The 22395-nt window shown below is 38.3% G+C and overlaps 1 protein-coding gene and 2 long non-coding RNA genes across 3 annotated transcripts; all 3 read left to right on the plus strand.

The window, feature by feature from the left end:
* The first annotated feature begins 1544 nt into the window (after window positions 1-1544).
* On the plus strand, window positions 1545-2634 carry LOC121685892. Its single transcript, XR_006023464.1, has 4 exons — window positions 1545-1692; window positions 1832-1914; window positions 2211-2295; window positions 2518-2634. It is a non-coding gene; the product is annotated as an uncharacterized LOC121685892 (long non-coding RNA).
* Window positions 2635-4076: 1442 nt separating this feature from the next.
* Window positions 4077-7046, plus strand: LOC121685868 (toll-like receptor 4). Its single transcript, XM_042066706.1, has 3 exons — window positions 4077-4115; window positions 4207-4373; window positions 4505-7046. The coding sequence occupies exons 1-3, from the start codon at window positions 4086-4088 to the stop codon at window positions 6711-6713; spliced, it is 2406 nt and encodes an 801-aa protein (XP_041922640.1). The 5' UTR covers window positions 4077-4085; the 3' UTR covers window positions 6714-7046.
* An 11624-nt stretch (window positions 7047-18670) lies between these two features.
* Window positions 18671-22369, plus strand: LOC121685894. Its single transcript, XR_006023466.1, has 2 exons — window positions 18671-19529; window positions 22317-22369. It is a non-coding gene; the product is annotated as an uncharacterized LOC121685894 (long non-coding RNA).
* The last annotated feature ends 26 nt before the right edge of the window (window positions 22370-22395 follow it).

The following is a 22395-nucleotide window of genomic DNA, read 5'->3' on the forward strand; positions in this document are numbered from 1 at the left end:
GAACACATACATAAACAAAACATGATAAAGGGGTTATCCTCAGCACATCACTACAAGTCCTGAAGGTCATCGGCAATTCCTGTCCTGCTGAGTCATATTGCCAGGAGGTTCTCTGATAGGCTTATTGTCTGATACTTCCTCTTTTCTCACGCTCTCCCTTACCATCAGGGCCGGTTCTAACCTTGCCGTTTTCGCCTATTTCTTATGCACTTTTTGCAGAATTTGATTCATTATGTCAAAAACTCACAACCAAATAAGACTTGGAGATAAACAACTCACATGCCAAACTGAAACGCTGCAATCGAAACTCAAAAGTCCTTTCTAAAAATGTAATTATTGCAACAAAACCATACACACATGCACCATTTGAATTACTCTTTCAAATAGTCATGTCAAGTCACTTTATTTATAAAGCACATTTTTTGTATGCACAGAGTGCAACCCAAAGCGCTACAATGACCTAGGTCAGCTGTTTCTAATAAACCTCACTTAAGTATGAGCATCTGATAATGATATATTCAATGTGTCTGTATGTCCATCTGTATGTCTGCTGAGCCAAAGACAAATGCTCGCCATGTTGTAGGCAAGCTACATTAAAGATTTATTTTATTCTATTCTATTCTAATTGATCCACGATGCGTAACGTTAGAAATGTAGGGATGGAAATGTAAGGATTCCGCTGAAAAACGGTAGCGATCTCGCAAAAACTTGTTTGGAAAAGAAAGGATATCATGTCTTATCACTCGCTTACAGTGAATAGCACAGATTATTTTTGCTTCTTTGTCAATCAATATTTTTGGACCTTCGTCAAGACAAGTATGAAAACAGTGGCCTGGCTGAACGTGGACTAAAATAACCGAACATAACCTGAACAAAACCTACCCCCTACCTTAACAAAACCTACCCCCTCTAAGTTCAAAGCCTATGTTACCATAGTTACTTACATAGCCTGATCATTTTTTAATGTTTTGTAACTGAAATCCCAGGTTTACCGCTTACTCTGGGTTAACATACCCAGATAAGTTCAGAGCCTATGTTATGTTACTATAGTGACTTACATAGCCTGATAATTTTGAAACTGAAATCCCAGGTTTAAAGCTTACTCTACATTGACATACCCAGTAAACCTGCTTTGTGGAATACCCCCATGGTCTGTTATTTCAGAATGACCATAACACTTCAGTCAGGGATTTCGCAGGAAGTCACATTTGTTTGTTTTGTGTTTTTATTTAAATTTATTAGCAGACACTTTTGATAAAAAAATATTTGAACCAAGGACCAAACAAAACACGCCAGAGAGAGGTAGATCACCCCTACATACAGTAGGGTTTCGTTTTTGTTTGGGGGACACTTTTTTTGTTTCCAGTTTTCGGAGCCTGGGCTGTCTACAGAGATCAGGTTTACTCACGGAGTGGGTAGCTAGCGGTCGTGAGGAGATGATTGCTGAATGTGACAAAAAAATTGTGGGCTTGAAATTGAGTATAAATCCCTGAATGCACCTTTAACAAGCTAAACTCTATTTATGGTATGTTGATTGCAGTGACATAGACCCTCCTTTTGAATGAAGACACAAACCTAAGATTCACAGATCTACCCACTCTAACTCCGTATTTATACAGAGAGCACCAGCCCATCATGGTCATATCAAACATCACTGAGCTGTAAAAGTTGCTTGTGTTGTTGAATTAGGAGGTAAGTACATAACATATCCATTCATCTTGGCCTTCAAGCCATTGAACGTTGCAAACAATTTGTGTGTAGTCATTGCATATTTGCTTGAGCAATCACTGACAGAGACATTATGTTTGATAATGATAGTTTCTCTTTATAGCTTTTTAAAGTGATCTGTGATCACTGGCTGTTTTTGTGAAACATATCTACAACATGACACACAAACTCTTTCTGGTCATTGTGGTAAGTCATTTTAGAATGTCCATAGACGACCTATTTTTCATTGTAACAACTTAAGCATGAAGTCTTTCTTTTGGGTTTTCAACTAGAGCTATGTGAATGTGCACAAATCTCTTTCAGTTCTACTGTACTTCCCGCTATGTCTGTGTGCAGTTTACAGAGACAACACACTGAGTTGTTTTGTCTATACAGAAATGAGCAAACAAACTTGTACATTTGTAAACTTGTGTATATATTGATACAAGTCAGATACTAAGTTGATACTAACAGAATAATGTCAACTAAATTGACTTTCTCAGCTCTTTCTGGTGGTTGGTGAACTGGTTGGGCAATCATCTGCTGATGATGGTGTTGTCCTGTCTGAACTATCCGGTGCCCCAGCAGGTGAGAGAGAGAGAGAGAGAGACAGAGATAGAGAGCGAGAGAATTGTTGGTTCTTTTAGTTACTCCACGACCTCCAGAATTGTTATGTGTTATTCTGATTTATTTTTTAATTCTTCTATTCATGCATATATTTCAAATTTTACACACATTGCTGTCAGCTAAAGTCCAAATGTTTATTACCTTTACTATCAAACCCACTGCTTCTTTTCATTCCACATGCAGAGGCACTGGAGGACTTAGCCTATGAGGGACACTTAGCCTATGAGGGAAGAGGACGCGGAAGAGGACGGAAACCAAGTGGAGGAGGAGGTTCTTCAGGAGGTTCTTCAGAGGACTGTTCTACAGAGGACAGAAAATAAAGATATCTTACTGATAGGATATGAAATCGGTATATTGGCCAAATCATTGTGGTGCTGTTGAATATTGAAAAGCAGAACTGCACTAGATCAAAACACAGAGAGACATGGACTTATACTGTAGCTATAGCAAAGGGGGAGCGTGAGAAAGGGGGAAGTATCAGACAGTAGTAGTAGTAGTAGTATCAGAGAACCGCCTGGTATGACTCGGCAGGACGGCCAGGGACAGGGATTGTAGATGACCATATGAAACTTGGCAGGTTTTTACTTTGTGAGAGTTTTGGAACTTGTAGGTGTCCAGATGATAACCCATTATAATGTTGATGATTTCTTTCTTTAGAAAGAAAGTGTTTACCAGGATTTTTTTTTTACATTACTCATCCTGCTTATACAGTCATATGAGAAAGTTTGGCCACCCATGCTAAAGTTGACTAAGAAATACAAAATCATCTTTTGGAAATTGATTTTAAAGCCCTGCCTTAATTAAAAACATTAGTAAAAATCCAACCTTTAAGGACACCAATTTTCTTTGTGAAGGAATAATGTTTCACTAGTTCACATTCCAGAATTTGCATAAAGACATAGTAGCTCATAAGTATACATACCCCTATGTTAAATTCCCATAGAGGCAGGCAGATTTTTATCTTTAAAGGCCAGTTATTTCATGGACCCAGGATACTATGCATTCTGATAAAGTTCCCTTGGCCTTTGGAATTAAAATAGTCCCACATCATCACACACCATATATCACGACTGGCATGGGCTAATTTCCACAAGCTCATCTCTCAATGCAAATCAAAGCTAATAGGGTAATTGAAATAAAACCATGCCAATCTCTAGGTATGGTGAAGGGTATATGATGATGTGGGGCTATTTTAATTCCAGAGGCCAAGGGAACTTTATCAGGATGCATTCTGGATCCATGAAATAACTGGCCTTTTAAAAACAAAAATCTGCCTGCCTCTATGGGAATTTAACATAGGGGTATACTTATGAGCCCCTGTATTTTAAGAAAGAACATTTATTTATTTACAATACATTATTCATTCACAAATAATTTTTTTATTCCTCTTTTTGAAAGTGCAACTGTATATATACAGATAGAGCCTGTGGTCCTTCATCTCAGTTGTGAGATGGATATTTTCCTATAGGGTCGTATTGCAACACTGCCCTCTTATGATCAAAGTTTAAGTCTATCTCATTAGCGTAATATACTCATAGCCTTTGTTCTCATGTCTGAGAAGTTACGCAATCAGCGACATGTGTTTTTTGTTCCTCATTGTTATTTCAGGAAAACCTACACAATGCCCTGTATTGTGCAAATAAATGAAGGCTTTTATGAAGTTTGTCAGTTTATCTAAAATGACATCTCTGCGTGCACACAGAAGTACACTCCCAATCATGTGGATGATTTTTACTGTATGGGCAGTGAAAATGAATGAGGATACTGAGGCATGCTTGGAGGTATAGTAATGTATCATTCAGTTTGTATAATATGTCTAATTTTGTGTTAGTTCTGCGTATGCATTAACTTTAAAAACACTCTTGTTTTCAGGTCATCCCCAGTCTCCAATACTCATGCTTCAGGAGAAACCTGAGCTACATACCAACCAGTATCCCTCCCTCCACACAACATTTGGACTTCAGTTTTAATTACCTCACAACACTGCAGAGACACATGTTCCCGAGATTACCATTACTACAACATCTTGATCTCACAAGGTAAAAGGAAGGGTTTATTGTTTTACTTAATTTATAGATATGATTATCTAAACTGACACTGTAAGGACAATATGCACAATGTGAAGATTATGTGACACTGTCCTATGGTTTTGTGTCTCTTTTTCAAACAGATGTCACATCCAACACATTGACAATGAGGCGTTCTTTAATGTAAGGAATTTGTCTGTATTGATTCTCACTGGAAATCCAGTGAAATATTTTGGAAGAAGCAGCATTAATGTTTTGGAAAAAATACACATGCTTGTTCTAGTCAACATCGATCTGCTCTCCATGGACAGTCTTAATTTACAGAATTTAACAAGCCTAAAGGAATTAAAAGTTGGAACAAACAGATTATTTTCTTTGGCCCTTCCAACGTATGCTGTTAGTTTCAAGGACTTCTCAATACTGGACCTTCATACAAACAACATATCTGTCATCAGAGCTGTTCACACTTCTGTTTTGCGTCAGATGAGTAGAAATTTAACTTTAATATTGTCCAGAAACGCAATATCCTTCATAGAATCTGGAGCATTTAATGGCCTTTATCTGGGAGAGATCAATCTCCTTGACACAATCTCATTCACAACTGCAAGAGAAGCTCTTGGAGGTCTTAGTGGATTGAATGTGAAGAAGTTGAAAATAGGACATTTCACAGAGGCAGGAAGGATCCAAATTAATCCAGATTCTTTGGACAGCCTTTGTTTCATAAATTTCGAGGAGATATATTTTCGTCAGTCCTACTATTTCAACCTACCTAGTCACATCCTTCTTTGCATGAGAAATTCTACAAAAATTGTTCTGACCAAAGTTGGAATAGTTAACAGGGAACATGTGTATTTTCCAAACCTTAAAGAGATTGTTGTTGTTAAAGGAAAAATAGCCAGACTACCAGACCTTCTTCTATCTCATCAATACAATTTAAAGAAACTGGTCATCAGTAACAATCTACGGCCCCCAGAATTTAAAAGCTTTGCTGATTTGCCTAGTCTAGACTACATTGATCTAAGTCATAATAATTTCATAATGAATTGCTGCGATGATGAATTTATTGGCGTCCCTAAACTCAGGTATCTAAATCTGAGTGAGAATGCAAAGGTTAAAATTAGGGTCTTTGGTCTTTTAAATCAGCCATCTCTAGAAATATTGGATCTTCATGGCACAGAAGTAGAAGTTGAACATGATTCAGCTGTTATGCAAAACCTTAAGAGTTTAAAAACTCTCAACCTTTCCAACTCAAAAATTACCTTTAAAAGCAAAGGGTTTTTTTATGGTTTGAGTGGACTGAACGAATTGAAAATTGCTGGCAACAGCTTTGCAAAAGGCATTTTTGGCCAATTATTTTTAAATCTCACAGTTTTGGAGCTCCTTGACATTTCAAATTGTGCCATTGAAGACATACCCTTGACTTCATTCCAGGATCTACATTATTTAAAACATTTGATTATTAGTGGGAACAAACTGACCACAATGGACTTTCTCACAGGTCTTAGTTTATCAAAACTAAAGTCTTTGCATGCAGATAATAACCACATAGCCAGCATCTCTCCAAACATTCTTCAGAATCTCCCTGCGGATATATTGGTATTTGATTTGTCCTCCAATCCCATAGAATGTTCCTGTTCTCAGATTGTATTTATTTCCTGGATCATTAATCATCAGTCAGTTCTAAAAGATCCTCAACTAATGTCATGCAAATCCTCATCCATGAACTCCAGAGTGATTTACTTTGACCCCACACACTGTGTTCACACGAACAGAGTGATAATAATTGCATCCTTATTTGCAGCTGTAATTGTACTCCTATTGTCTGCATTGTTGTATAAGTACCAGTTCTATATACATTACTGCTTCATATTGCTAAGAGGCTACAGAATGTCTAGACAACAAGAATGCTCCTATGATGCCTTTGTGATCTACTCAAGCAAGGATGAAGCCTGGGTGTTGGATGAGCTTGTGGAAAACCTTGAGAAAGGACATCCTCCAATTCAGCTTTGCCTGCATGAGCGAGATTTCCAAGCAGGAAAGTCGATTACCTCCAATATAGTGGATGAAGGCATCATGGGTAGCCGGAAAGTCATTGTGGTGGTGTCTCAGCACTTCCTAGACAGCTCCTGGTGTCAGTTTGAGTTTGAACTGGCACAATCCTGGCTTGTCTTCAGGCGAAATGCCAGCATCATCATCATCATCTTGGAAGATGTGGAAGATAAGAAAATAAGGAGACTGTTTGGACTTCATAAGTATCTGAAAAAGAACACCTACCTCAAGTGGAAGGGAAACGCTCTAAGCAATATCCGGTTCTGGGCTCGTCTCAGAAAAGCCATTATTGCTAGGAACTGAAATTTGTACTAACTTTTACACATGCTAAACATATTAATCTTGCCGAACTATAGAACTTACATAGTTCAGAGAGAGGTTGATGATAGGTGTGGATCTAAGGGTGTAATTGTGTTGATCTCTTTTTGAACTGATTAATACCTCATTCAAAAGACTTCCATAAATCTGCAAAAACCACCTGCCATCTAAAATGATGCTTTTTTTTCACTGTTTGTTTTTGCCATGATTATTTGCAAGACTGAAAGGGAAATTTTACACTGATGCCTTATTTGTTGTAAGAAGAGGTTGAGGTAGACTAGTAATGGGTCAGTCCTTTTGAAATGTGGACATACAATAGTATAATTCAGTACAATACAAAATGCAAGACTCTATGTAAATTCCTGCTAATGACTGATTTCTGTTACTGCCCAGGCTTATACATATCCACACTGTTAACAGTTTCCAACATAATTTCAATACATTTCCTGCCATGCAAAAATATTATTAAAATCACAAACAAGTCATTAGTTAAGTCAATTAGGATATACCAAACTTTTGACGGACATAGGCACGGATGGATTATGAACCCCTGAGCATAGATGCAAAAAAACCCTCCCCAGTTAAGATAGGGGGGCCTGGGGGCATACTCCCCCGGAAGATTTTTTTTTTTAAAAATGACCCTTTATATTATGATGACTTGTGAGTTTTGTGGAAATAGAAGAGAAGGGCGGAGAAGCAACTTCACACAGTCTTAGGCTTCAGGGCCCACTTACCTCTTGGGCCCAGTAGGTCCATTCAATAATCCATCCCTGGACATAGACCTGTGGTATGACTCCATTTGTCTCCTAAATATATATTTTAAAAGAAAATACAAACTAGAGTATCTTTGATAACCTCTATATTACACTGAATGCTTACTCATAGGTTTGGACCTATAGCCCAATCATATTTTGTATTTTGATTTTATTATTCTGGTGGCTAATCGCACAATTTTAAGGTAGTTTGAAAGGGATGGGATTCAAGATAGGCTACTAAGACAGGTCCCTCTTCTGTCTGACTCACCTCAAGTTACCCTATGCATTATAGGCTGGTTTCTGACAGAAATTACGTTTTGTGTTAACATGTAGAAACACAACCTTTATTTGGTGAATGGAGGTGGAAATTCCTTTCCGCGATTCACATTAACTGTAGGCTATCACCGCCATTGTAAAAGTTTTTTCAACTTTTGTGCCGTCGCCACATTTGAGTGCTATGTTTTGCCTGCATGGATGCGCGATTGAGTGCACATCTAAATGTGACATGCAAGATGCAATAACCATTTCTAAGAGACTTATAAACCGGTTCATTGAGTCTGATCAGCTTCAAAAATGAATGGGGTTTCCTTACAGTGCTACACCTTTCCAACAAGTTTTGTGAGAATTGTACCGGTATATTTTGCGATATTGTTGATAGCCCGCACCGCAGTAGGGTGCAGGAAGCTTTTGATAGCACACGCCTCTAACGAAAAACCAAAACCACCAGGACAAACCACTCACAGTGTAGGCTACTCTCTCTGAAACCATCAATAGCTCACTAATTTGTGCGTTATTTACGTTTGATTGCATTTCAGATGGTGGGACTGGTTGGTTTCCTGTAGTAGCCTAGCGTTTTTTTCTTTCTTTATTTTTCTATGTCCGAATATTGGGGGGGATCACATCTGAATATTGGCAATGTCTATGGTGACTACAGCCCTGGTGCAACACCAAAACACGTAGATAAAGTATTATCTATACAGAATAAAGGTTGTAGCAGCGATTTCAGGCCCAAAAAAGGGCCAAACATAAATTATCACACTCATCTAATCTTTCCTAAAAATCTGCTAGCTGCCTGCCCCATAAGCAGGCCGTCAAAAAAACGCTCTGTAGGCAGCCTAGGATCTGAGATCTGTACACGAAAACAATTGCTACCAACAAGTGTTGGCAACCACTCAGAGGCAAAATAAAGTGTTCCAACCAATAACCGACGAGATGCGCGTTAGGAGAGTTTCAACTGCACGGGAGGGATGGGGGAGGGAGTAGCGAGCTAGCTCTCTGTTTTGTTTGAACATCAACAGAAGTGACAGTACCCTGCTTTCGCTGATACAACCTTTAACATGGATGAATAGATTTAAAACAGAGAGTTCCCAATAAACATCAGCGTGAAATTGTGATCATAGTAATCTGACTTTGAAATTTTGGAGTTAAATTCTAACGTAATAGCACCCCAAAAATAATGAATTTGCATTCCATACCTAAAAATGAAACGTTGGTCAAAGCATGCACAGATCAGCTTTGCCTTGGACTACAGTACATGACATCTGAACATGCAGGCACAAGTTAATTCAGGTCACAGATGCAGAGGAGAATGAGGCACATTGTTCATCCAATGGTTTAGTGAGAAGAATTAAGCAAACCATAATGAATAACATATTTATGCACGCTATTGTAATAGAGTAAAGTAAGGTGATGTTCAATGAAGTTTTCACAAACTGATTGACTTTCAGAGAGCTGTTGAAAGGTGACTTCATTATATGAGTTGATTAGGAAAGTTAGGAATGACTGAAAATTGGGGCAGTTGTGGCCTACTGATTAGCGCTTCGGACTTGTAACCCGTTTAACCAGTTTTCACAAACTGATTGACTTTCAGAGAGCTGTTGAAAGGTGACTTCATTATATGAGTTGATTAGGAAAGTTAGGAATGACTGAAAATTGGGGCAGTTGTGGCCTACTGGTTAGCGCTTCGGACTTGTAACCGGAGGGTTGCCAGTTCGAACCCCGACCAGCACGGCTGAAGTGCCCTTGAGCAAGGCACCTAACCCCTCACTGCTCCGAGCGCCGCTGTTGATGCAGGCAGCTCACTGCGCCGGGATTAGTGTGTGCTTCACCTCACTGTGTGTTCACTGTGTGCTGAGTGCGTTTCACTAATTCACGGATTGGGATAAATGCAGACACCAAATTTTCCCTCACGGGATCAAAAGAGTATATATACTTACTTATACTTACTTAAATTACAGTAAAATAGTCATAGTTTCTAAATGGCAAGTCTGAGAAGTTCCAAAGTGGCACATTCTTTTTGTTCCTGATTGGTTCTCTAGAAATCCTCCATTCTGCTTGATAACTGAAGGGTTTTATGATGTCAGTGCTCAATAGCAGTGCTCTTATAGTATAGTAGTAGTAGACTGTTACTTACCGGTGATGCATTTATAGCTTAATTTGTACTTACAATACAACATATCTGGGTTTACCATTTCCCCTGTTAGCAAGGATAGCTAGTCTAATTAATAAATATGAACCGATGATGAAACATAATCACTCATAAAACTATATTCAATCTGGACAGACTTCAAAAATGATCTCATCTAAATAAAAGTAAAAAACGGATAACAACTGGAAGTTAATATATTGAGAAATGTCTAACATTAAATCATTGTTCATCAGCTACATTGGATGGTTTTATTACAGTAAATGTTTCAAGAAAAAAATCAAAGAATGATGAGAAGTAGCCAACACAGAGAACAATGTTGTTTTGCTTTGGAAGTAGACTATCAATCACAGTCAGAGTGGAAGTAGTATAACAGAGTACTTTGGTTCCTGCGTTTGAGAGATCCTAGTGAAGTGGCACATAATTTAGTTCCTCATTAGTTCTCATGAAAGCCCGCCTTCTGCCTGTTTAACAATAGCAGAGTCACAACCCTGATACATGAAGCTTTTGTCAGGTGTCCCTCTGCTTATTTGCAAATGGCTGCCTTGACAGTATACCGGTTTGCACTGTCAGTCTTGTGGATGATTCTTACTAGTCTATGTGCAGCCAAGATAATAAAAGACCCGGGAGATTGCTTAGAGGTATAGTAACATCACCAGCTTCTTTCCCCATGCGCGACACACCGCCCTTTGTGAATACTCACGCCCACAGTCCTCCCTCCGTTGATACAGTAGACTTATCGAGCAGAGACGGTTAACTATGGAAGAATAGTTAAAAACTGGCTAAGCTTGGAATGCTTCTGGTCTGGATGGGGTCACCCCTCATCCATGACCCTAGATTATGGTCATACTTAACATATCTAAAACCCATTTAACACTGGATTTCCCCTTTAATAAATAGTTATTTGTAACCATTTGGTAACAATGCTTATTGTGTGTATGTGTACATTGGTAATTTTGTTTAGGTTCAAATGGGACCCTTATATGCCAACACCAAGTAGGATGAAGCAAGGAAGATAACATGGCAGTCTCTTTCTATCCTACATCGGAAATGTCACAACTCATTCCAATAAAGATTTGTGAGTCTACGCGATGAAGACAAAAACAACCCTTTTGGGGCCTGCTATACCAACACGCGAGACCAGATTGTGCTGGAATGTCTTGATGCACATACTGTACAGTTGTAATGTGTTCTAGGCCATGTAAGGCACAGTATGGTAAATAAGAGAGTATAATGTTGAGATTAAAAAAGCTAATATTTAACTGTGCTGCTGTTAGGCCACTGTTAGGAAAAGATGACAAAAATGTTCTTCACAACACTGTCACAAATCCACCTTATTTTCCTCATTTCTCATTATTGTTTTTATATACTGGAGTTAAAACAGTTAATAGTCCATGACGTTTGCTTAACAGTGTTGCTTTCATGCCGGCTCTTTTTGATACAGTCCAATTTGTCTGCGCTGATGGATGCACCTGGATGAAGATGCACTCTCCTCCTCCTTTTGACTGTCTATTCCTCCTCGTCATCCAACATTTTATATATTAACTCAAAAGTTATTTTAGGGAAATAGATTTTTTTTTTCCAATTGCCAAGACTACTAGCTTTTTTTTAATTATGAGAACTTTAATTTAATTTTTAATTTAAAGGAACCGTATGTAAGTGTTTTGTTACGAGTAGGAAAATGTCATTCAGTTAAGTTTAAGAAGTTAAATATGCTTTACTTTTAATTGTCAACGGAGATTCCTAATGTGTTTCTATTTTGGTCATGTTCACGCGAGATCGCGTTGTTGTAAATGTCCTATGTCTTGACCCGTAGTTAGGAAGTAAACACTCAAACAACTCAAAGTGCATTTTTAGCGATTTGTTCAGTGTGTTAGATTCATGCATATCCAATCGCATCTCTCAACATCTTGTGTCTGGAATAGCATCGTCGGTATGTATACTTTGTTTTTTGATATTGTGTAGAGGTATTCTTCATTTTTAAAGTGATTGTATGTTTGTAAAGCCTTTATTCATGTGTAATCGAGGTTGAATGGCATGGCGCTAATTTGTCCTTGCCTTTTTGTATGTTGCAGTTTCACCTTTTCTCGAACTCCAATAAACCTGTGGAACTAGAATTAATCTTCAGAGTCTTGGTGTGGGGAAAGAGTTTAGCTGGCCGTCAGGATATTAGCCATATAGACATATCGAGGACGGCATAGTAAGAAATGTATTTCAATTAATCATAAAATGGCCCTGATATGTCACTAGACATTAAGAAATCATGTTCATTACAAATACTTATATCACTGACAACAGTAGTCTGGCCAGGATATTGTCATTTAAAAAGTGAAGTTGCAGCCCTCAACTGATGTTGATGTTGTGTTTTGTCATGTCATGTTGTGTTTTGGCCTGATGCGCCACCCTCCACCTATTTACTAATCACAAAGTCAGTAGTGTTTTGGCATCTGGGTTGGCAACCTCGAGTCAGGGGGGAGGGAGAGGGGATACACAGTACAGTACAGTACAGTAATTTGAAAGTGATTGCAGTACCAATTTTGGCCACAATCTTACATATGGTTCCTTTAACGGTTATTGCTACATTGTGTCAAAGCGTTATAGAATCTTCTAATTGTATCGTGTTCGCGGAGTTATTTATTATTAGCTGTGCAAAGTCTCTCGGCCAATAAACAAATAAATAGTTCCAGAACGTCTCTCGGCCAATAAGAAACAAATAAATAGTTCCATAGAACCCAATTGTTATAATAGGTATAAAGCCTATTTTTTAAAAGCAGAACTCTTCTAAACCAAAACACAGAGACACTGTCTAAAGAATGGGAGCGTGAGAAAAAGAGGAAGTAGAAACGCCTGAGAATATGTCTGGGCAGGATTGCAGATGTGAAACTTGTCAGATTTCTCAGATGTTTTGGAACATGTAGAGATATCCAGATGTTATCACCCAGAGAGAAGAAATATTATTTTCTGATTGGCTGGTGGGTGGCTATTAATTCTGAGTAACGAATATCTATCTTTAAAGTAGATCTTGTAAAATAAAAAAATAGTTTAATCACCGTTCCATATCAATGCTTATGAATGGTAACTATAACGACCATAGTAGGACAACAGTTGACCCTGGAAGCAGGCTTCACAACTCTTCCTCCGCTATCACTGTTAGGGCCAAAGAAAGTTGTACAACAAAAGTTGGCTTCTTTTTAAACGGAACCGCCTGTTTCCTTGTGGAAGCGGTTCTCGGCGGAGGCCTCGGCCTCGTACATTAATTTCGTATAACGGGACACCTGATGTGCTGTACCAATCTTTTCTCTCACTCCCAGTATGCACCAGAGAAACACAGAGGAAGTAGGGCCTACAATGTGACAAGGACCGTGGAGTCACTGTCATCAAAAAGCACCCCCAATTTAGAGGTGTAGAAATGCCTATTAACCCATTTACTCCTAAAATGCCTGCTAAAAACGCCTATAGAATCCTATGGCATTCTAGACTAAATAACCTTATTTCCTGAGGCTTTTCTGAAAGCATACTAAAAATTGTCAACGTCTACCAAAATGTAATATCTAAGCCTCTGTAGCACCTACAGTAGAAACATGAAATAAAAAGCATGCTGCACTACGCAGCATCCAGTGGGAGGGTCAATGTTGCGCTACGCAGCATCCAGCGGGAGGGTCAATGTTGCGTCATGCAGCATCCAGCGCGAAACTATGCCTACTCAATAATCACGATCTTCAACTCCCCCTGCCACAATTCTAGCCTACATTCCAGTGATTTTAGTTGTGTCCAGTTTTCATGGAACCACATGAGCCCTCTCCTGTAAATGACTTAAATATGCACTTGAGCCTTTCGGCCCAGAAATCAATGGGAAAAAAATGATCTTGTTTTTCATTTTAGAGGTGAATGTATGAGACTGTTACCTGAACCTTTGTGGGATTTCTCAACTGGGCTCCCTAAGATAGATTGCTGATTGGCATTGAATGCATCAGGACAGAGATAGGCTATCATAGCAGAGGAAATGTGTGTAACAGACCTTACAGAACAAAAATGGTCAATGAAGTGATTAGTGTGTGTGTGTGTGTGTTTCAGTGTGTAGTGAGCCTTTATGTTTGGGTTCCGGAAACTAGTGTTACCCTGTTTTTTTTTTGTTTGTTTTTTTGGGGGGGGGGTAAAAAGAGAATTTTATATCTTGTATAATGATTATATTGTTAAAACATATATTACACTTGTATTATATTTATATTATATTTCATATCTAACAATGCTGGAAAATGCAGGGTGTGTTTGAGTCCCCCTCTCTCTCTTTCTCTCTCTCTCTGTGTGTGTGTGTGTGTGTGTGTGTTTGTTTCAAGGTGTGGCGGGTCTGCATGTTTGGAGGTGAAAACAGAAACTGGCATAAAGTAGAGAAAACTAGAGAGCATAGGGGAAAGAGAGCGCTCTAGTTCATAAGAGTAATTTCACAGCCAGCCTGTCCTCTCCAGCATGCTAATTGGCTACGGCAATATTTAGAACTTTCACTAATCTGCCTCTGAAAATAAAATGGAATGGAACAGGTGGCATTTATGCCTACAGACAACAGATCAACTAGGCCAGTGCTCATTCACCTCAATTCTGGGACCATCCTGAGATAGAGCTCTGCTGAGAGTTCTGTCTTGGTACAACACTGCCCTCTTGCGGTCAGAAAATAATAACACTGTACACTACACAAAATGTCAAACTAAGCATTTTAATAGCATTTTCAAACTATTAGTTAGGCAGATTAAACATGGAACAAGACGAAAGGTTTCCATGTAAACTGTAGGTGTAGGCTTTGTTCCTTACTCCACTGGAAAAAAAGTTTGCCACCTCAACAATTATGACAAATCTTTGCTTGAAGTTAAACATTTGCTAAGGGCAGTTGTACAGTTTATTCTATTATTACAATACTTTAATGCACCAAAACATTTTTGGCAGCATATTAAATAGTGCTTTTAATATAGTATTTAGAGGTTTATAATTCAACACTAATCACAGTACAATACTGACATACAAACTGAATTACATTGAGGCAACAGGGTGAAATAAGATGACATCACGTTAAATTTTTTATGCTTGACCGACAAAAGTAATAGTTCCCAAATCTGAAAAGTTCTGAGGTGGCACAGGGTTTTTGTTCCTTACTGGTTTTCAGGAAAGCTGACATGCCTTTTCAACAGTGGTGTAGCTCTGGTCAATCAAAGTATAATATATATAAATATAATATATATATATATATATATATATATATATATATATATATATATATATATATATATATATATATATATATATATATATATATATATATATATATATATATATATATCAGGCTTGTGCAAAATTCCAGAATTGAATTGAAACTGCCTCTGAAATTCCAGTTCAATTCTTTAATTTTACTTGCATTTCAATTGAGGTAGCAAACAGGAAGCAGAATTGCAATTCGAATTGTGCACAACCCTGATATACTGTATATATGGTAACACTTTATTTTAAGGGGTCCTTATTTCAGTGTATCTACATAATGAAGTACAGTGTAACAACCTACGTAACAATATGTAATATCACATACTTGTGGGACTCTTGACTTCTTGATACATGATGTCCAAATTTGGACTGATTGATATTCTAATGTAACAGCACCTCATAAATAATTAATCTGCTTTCAATATCTAAAAATAAAACGTTAGTCAAACGTCCAAACATCCCGAGGGCTGTCCAGCTTATGAATGAGAACTGACTCGCATGATTGTAATAGCCTCTATATGCACTTTTTTTGAATGAAGCACTAAAGAAGCACTTTAAGAACTTTAAAAAAAAATTATAACTACTACTTTGTGATGAATGATGGTATGTGGTGTGTATTGTGTGATTGTCCAGTGTGGCTGTGAAATATGTGTGCTGGTTGATCGTATAGTATGCGTGCTGGTTATGTTGTTGATTTTGTCCCTTGAATCATTGAATAAGCTACTGTAATGCGCCCTTTTAAATTGCCCCTTGGGGACAAATAAAGTGCTTTGAATTGAATTGAATTGAAAAAGCATGCACAGATCAACTTTGCCTTGGGCTACATGACATCTGACATATTGACACATGTGCTTTGTTCTTCCTCCACTGGAAAAAGAGTTTGCCACCTCCACCATTATCTCAAATCTTTGCTTGAAGTTAAACATTTGCTAAGGGCAGTTGTGGCAGTACAGTTTATTCTATTATTACAATACTTTAATGCACCAAACCATTTTTGGCAGCATATTAAATAGTGTTTTTATAATTCAACACTAATCACAGTACAATACTGACATGCCATTACATGTCCCGAAACTGAATCACATTGAGGCAACAGGGTGAAATAAGATGACATCACGTTAAAATTTTTATGCTTGACCGACAAAAGTAATAGTTCCCAAATCTGAAAAGTTCTGAGGTGGCACAGGGTTTTTGTTCCTTACTGGAAAGCTGTATCCAGTGTATCTACATAATGAAGTACAGTGAAACAACCTACGTAACAATATGTAATATCACATACTTATTGGACTCTTGACTTCTTGGCTCTTGATACATGATGTCCAACTTTGGAGTTTCTAATGTAACAGCACCTCATAAATAATTAATTTGCTTTCAATATCTAAAAATCAAACGTTGGTCAAAGCATGCACAGATCAACTTTGCCTTGGGCTACATGACATCTGAACATGCAAGCACAGGTTAATTCAGGTCACAAATGCCGAGTATTAAGAGTGTAAAGTATAAGGCACATTCTTCATCCAATGGATAAGTGAGAAGACTTCAGTGAATGAAACAACCCATAATATAGTAATAAATAATGAATAACATATTAATGCAAGCTACAACAATATTTATTCCAATAGAGAAAGGTAAGATGATGTTCGATTATTATGACCGGCGCGCAGCGAAGCAGGTTGGTTTTTTTTTTGTTTTTGTTTTCGCATGGCCAATTTTCCGTCAAGGATTCCCGGGACACTGAAAGACCGGGGTGCACGAAACTTGGTGGGCATGTAGCCCCATAAGGATAGCATGAAACCATTGTTTTCCGTTTTGATCTGTAGCCCCCCCCCCGCTGGACTGGACATGGTCAAAACTGCACGACATTGAAAGTGTAAGATCATTATGACACCCTCTGAATGCATGCCAAGTTTCGTGGACTTTTGTTCATGGGGGGCCATACAGTAAATTAATTTATGTGTACATTTAGTGACCGTACACCAACAGAGTTTTCTGTGAATATCTTGAGAACCGTAGGGCCTAGGATGACCAATTTTTTGCGTATGTTTGCCTCCAGGGGTCATGTTAACCCATTTCATTATCACTACTACTTATCGCAAAGAGTAGGTGGTTCCCTGATTTGCTTTATTTATGTACACATACATAAAGACACACACACATGCTCACACACATAACAACACACACACACACACAGACACGTGAACACACACACACTACACATGCACACACACATACATACATGTGACACACACGACACGCACAAGCACACGCACACAAACACATAAACACACACACACATGCACCCATACAAACACACCTACATACACAAACACAAGCACACACACACACACACACAAACACACACACAAACACACACAAAACACATATACACAAAAACAACCACACACTCTGCACACACTCAATTACAAGCACACAAAAAAGGAACAAAGTAGGAAATTAACACAATAAGTGTGACTTATTTTTGTGGAAAAAATGTGCTGGACTGGGCGGCGGTCATATTTTGTACCGCTCTGCGGTACATCTAGTTTTTTTACAAACTGACTTTCAGAGAGCTGTTGAAATGTGACTTCTTTGGACAGGGGTGTTATTAGGGGGTGGACAGGGGGAACATGTCTCTTGATCAAGGCAATGAGGAGCAGGATAGCAGTGGAGGACTCTCCTGTTGCTGTATCAGCAGATGAGAAGGCCCTCAGCGTGCCACTGACGTGACTGGCTAGGCTCATAGGTTGGTGAAGGTGAATGCTTAATCGTAGCCAGCTAGTTGAGCACAGTGAATCTATGCTTTTGTGAGAAAGCACACCATTCATAAAAACAATTTTCAATAACAACAAATTTCCCTGGCAGACCTTTACAAAATATGGCCCCTGTGTAAATCATCATAAATAGTACTAACACCAAAGAAGCCTGGCTCTCACTCAAGCACACCAGTGTGTTTGATTATGACAGTTTCAGAACTGTCTCCACACTCTGTCGGCTAATGCACTAAGCTTGAAATCAGGTCGGATAGGCCTAAATATCCGTTTTTATATGTGCATGATTTTTGCTACTGTGTGGACAGTCAAATTGAATGATATGAAGATATGAAAGCATGCTTAGCGCTTTTGGGTCTAGGATATTTTCAGTTTAAATTTACTATGTTTACTTTTAAAACTTTTTTTTTCAATTTCATTAGCATCTAAACATGCTATATCTCATTTTTTTCCTGGACAAATCTGTGAAAGTATGATTTAATAATACTTGCATGTTTATATCGAGGATAAACTATTTTCGTCTCATGAATAGTTTTCACGTTTTTGTATTCATGTATGCCAGTAAAAATATATTTTGTGTGAGATTTTCTGAAATCTGGCAATATAAGAGTCATGTGCTTAATACATCACCTGTTTGGTATGTTATGATCCAATAATCATACTCTAAGTACATTTTAAAATCAAATTGAACAATACATGATCAATCAATCTATTGATACTGAACTATCAAACTACTTTAAACTGAGCAGAACATGTTGATCATTTCAAGCAAAGATATGTGAGCATTTTCTAAATGGAATCAAAGATCATGTGACGTCAATCTTCCTTGATGTCAAACTTCCTTTAGTGCAGTAGAATGGGGAACAAACAACACTTGTCGAAACTTGTCTATTATCACAATTTCAAGCTGCTGTTTATTGGGAACTGTCTTCGGCTGTCACTCAAACTCTGTTTTAAATCTATTCATCTATGTAAATTCTTTCTAAAATAATTCTCATCTTTATTTACATGTGTATTTGTGTGGTGTTGCACTATGACAGGACCTTCAGCAGAACTCCATCTCAGGGTGCTGCTAAATTATAGTATTGGCCATTGGTCAATTACCAAAAGCACTAAATGTAGTGGCAATTTTAAAGTCAGCATAACTTGAGTAGACACGTACTGTTTATTATTCAAGTGAAGTAGTTGATGAGTTTTAAAAAAAAAAAAAAAAAACAACTTCTGTTACAACAAAGATGGAATGCACATTTTTAAAGGCAATAGTTGACCTTTGTCTGATTAGAGTTATCATGTAATTGATCCTGCCATAATTCCAAACCTCATGCAAATAATTTTCATGCAAACAAGAGGTGTGATTAAGACGAAAAAGGGCTTGAGTAGAACATCTCAACACTCAACAAAAAGAGATGATACTTGAGACAAGTAAACCTTCGGTATGTTTGTTGGGTATGGAGTTGAGTATGAAGTTGTTTTACATCCTCTTTAAGGTTTCAAATTAAATGAGTTATTTGGGTATTAAAAACATGCCATTTCTGTTAGCTAGCAGAAGCATTCCTGTATTATGGACTGAAATGTGGAGTTTGGATTTGTGTCGTATGTTATGCTTGTGCAGTCTGGTCAGGTCAGGCTATTTCCTCAGTTTCACCAGCTATCAGGGGACATGGCACTGAAATTGGGCACTCATGCTACTCTTGTTAAGGGCACTGTTAACGGATTGGATATATATAAACCTGTGCAGTAACAGAAATCAAAAAGAGCCACTATTGTCCTCACTATTGGACTGAGCCATTACTACCCTAATAAGTACTACTACTCAGGGGCGTGCAGAGACCTTTGAAGGGGCAGGGGCTCAAATTTTAAAAAAAGGGCACATGGAACAAAATTTTCAGAAAACGTGTTAACTTTATTTAAAACTTTTGATTACAACCCAATAGAGAATATGGTGTAAACTGGAACTTAAGTTTTACATTCCCTAGCCTATAAAGCTTTAATCATCTGAACCTGAGCTGGACATTTTTTTTTTTTTTTTGCATTTAAATTCTAGCATTATGCTATTTCAATGATGATGGTGGGACAGGCTATTATATGGTTTAGCAATTTGCAAAGTAGTCTAATGTACTGATAAACATTTTATACATTTTCATATTTATTCATTATGTATCAAGAAGAATGGGTGTAAATAGCAGACAGAGCTGTAACACATTTTTCTCATTTCTCTCCTTGGTTCTGAAAATTCAATAGGAGTGCATGTACTGTAGGCCTACTGTAGCCGGGGCACAGACAGATAGGTCTTTTCAGTTTTCATTAGGCTATTGTCTACTCAGAGATCATAGGCTATAAGGCTACATCTTATTGATTAAATTCAAAGCTAATTTTAATAGCCTAGAAATCTAGACGCACCTTAGCGGCAGCAAATATGTTATTGCCTAGTCTGTCTTGTCAGGCTATAATTTTAATGTTTATCACAGTGAACTACTAGCCTGGAAACCAGACTCTCTGACTTCGCAGAGAGTCTGGCCTAGATCCATAGGCGTTCGTTTATTTCCGGGTGGGAGGGCACAGTTTTGAGGTTTAAAATCATTGGAGTTCCTTTGAACCGCTTTGAACCAATCACTAACAACCGGCGTTTCGTCATACATTTCATATTCGAGTTCATATGTAGAGACACTGATGATGCTCCGATCAAAGTTTCAAGTTATGTCGAGCCTTCTTAGTGTTTGAAAAATAGTGATTTTGACCCGACCATGTAGCCTACTAAACTACAGTTTGACTCGGGTACGTTCGTAGCCTTTAGTGACAAAATCTATGACTAAAGTTTAGCTGACATATAACATCCTACTCCACTGTGACTTTGTTCATGACACTCCTGTTAATAGGCTAAACTATTATTTACATTTGCTCAAAGATTTCATAAGTATAAGTCATTTTCGCTCCCTACGTTGATGTATTCCAAGCGATCTGCTTCAGGGGCGGGGGCGTAGTAATTGAAACACCATGCCTGGGTACGTAATCGCTCTCAGGGACGCCCACTGTTCGCTGGTTGGTCGGCTGCCCAACTGCCGAAGTAAACAAGCGTGAATCAACCTATTCCAGATGGAGTACTGTAGGGAAAAGAAATCGACCGGAAGTACGTAGACAGGCCAAGGCCAGGCTGGTGAACTACCACCATTAGCAAGCTGGTGTCTTGCAGATTCACGTGCTGTGCGTGTGGCCACTGAGTGAAATTACGCGTGATGTAGCCTACTGTAAACAGAAAACGACGTGTGGAGTTGGGTTAGTTAAACAACTACAGTAGCCTATGTCGTCGGCTTATGACGATTTAGAAAAGGTTTGCCTACTCTGTTTTATGAACTAGGTCTACTAACCTAAGCTACTATAACATAGTAACCTAAACAGAATATGTTATGAACGTTCAGCCTTAGATTTTCGAAGCTGCCAGGTTATTGAAATAGATGGACCATGACATGGTTAAAACGGGTTTGATAGCCTACTTCATTAAACATGAAACAACTTTAAACATGTTATCCTCTATCTCTAAGCTGAATACTATTGCATGTTCAGATGTTCAGGCTAACTGCCAAGTGACCTTACCGTGCTCCCAAAAGTCTCCTGCAGCACTGTGCCTGCGTGCAATTTCTGAGAGTTCACTGAATGCATGACGTCACGGATTGGTGGCCGCAAGGCATTTCAATTAACACAGAAAATAGTTATTTTTGTAAATTTCTAATTTCACAAACTATTAATGAGACATTTTAGCGAATATTCACGTTGGAACTAGCGGAAGTATTATAAATTTTAAAAAGTAAAAAACGGGTCTTGTCAAAAGGGCACTTGGACATCAAAGGGGCAAAAGGGCAGGTGCTAGAGCCCCTGTAGCCCCCCTTCTCTGCACGTGCCTGCTACTACTAATAAGGCATCAGTGTAAAATTTCCCTTTCAGTTTTACAAATAATTAGCCTGGAAAATCCAGACCCTGATAATCTAGAAAGATTAAGGGTCTGGCCACGAACAATGTAATGGCCCAACTCGAGGGGCGGCACCAAGCATGCATTTGAAAATCTCAAATCTCACTGCACGCAATTGGATAACACTAGACCAATGTTTACTCTGAATGATTCCGGACTTCGACACAATTGGATAACACTATGATCAATGTTTCCAACGTTGCAGCGCTGTCGTCATCAGTTTAGCTCGCCTCTGGCCCGCCTATATCAGATACGATTTGATTGGTTCCACGGGATGCAGGGGGAAAAAGTAACGTGCATCCTTGCTCATTGCCAGAGTGTCTCGCAGAGACAATTCCATTGTGCTCTTGTGAGAACTCTGGATTTCCAGGGTAACAAATAATCAAATCAAAAACAAACAGTGAAAAGAGGCATCATTTAAGATAGCAGGTGTTTTTTGCAGATTTCTGGAAGTCTCTTGAATGACTGAATATAAATCAGTTCAAAAAGAGATCAACACAATCACACC

The sequence above is a fragment of the Alosa sapidissima genome, chromosome 16 (assembly GCF_018492685.1).
Source record: "Alosa sapidissima isolate fAloSap1 chromosome 16, fAloSap1.pri, whole genome shotgun sequence".
In the NCBI taxonomy this organism is placed as follows: domain Eukaryota; kingdom Metazoa; phylum Chordata; class Actinopteri; order Clupeiformes; family Clupeidae; genus Alosa; species Alosa sapidissima.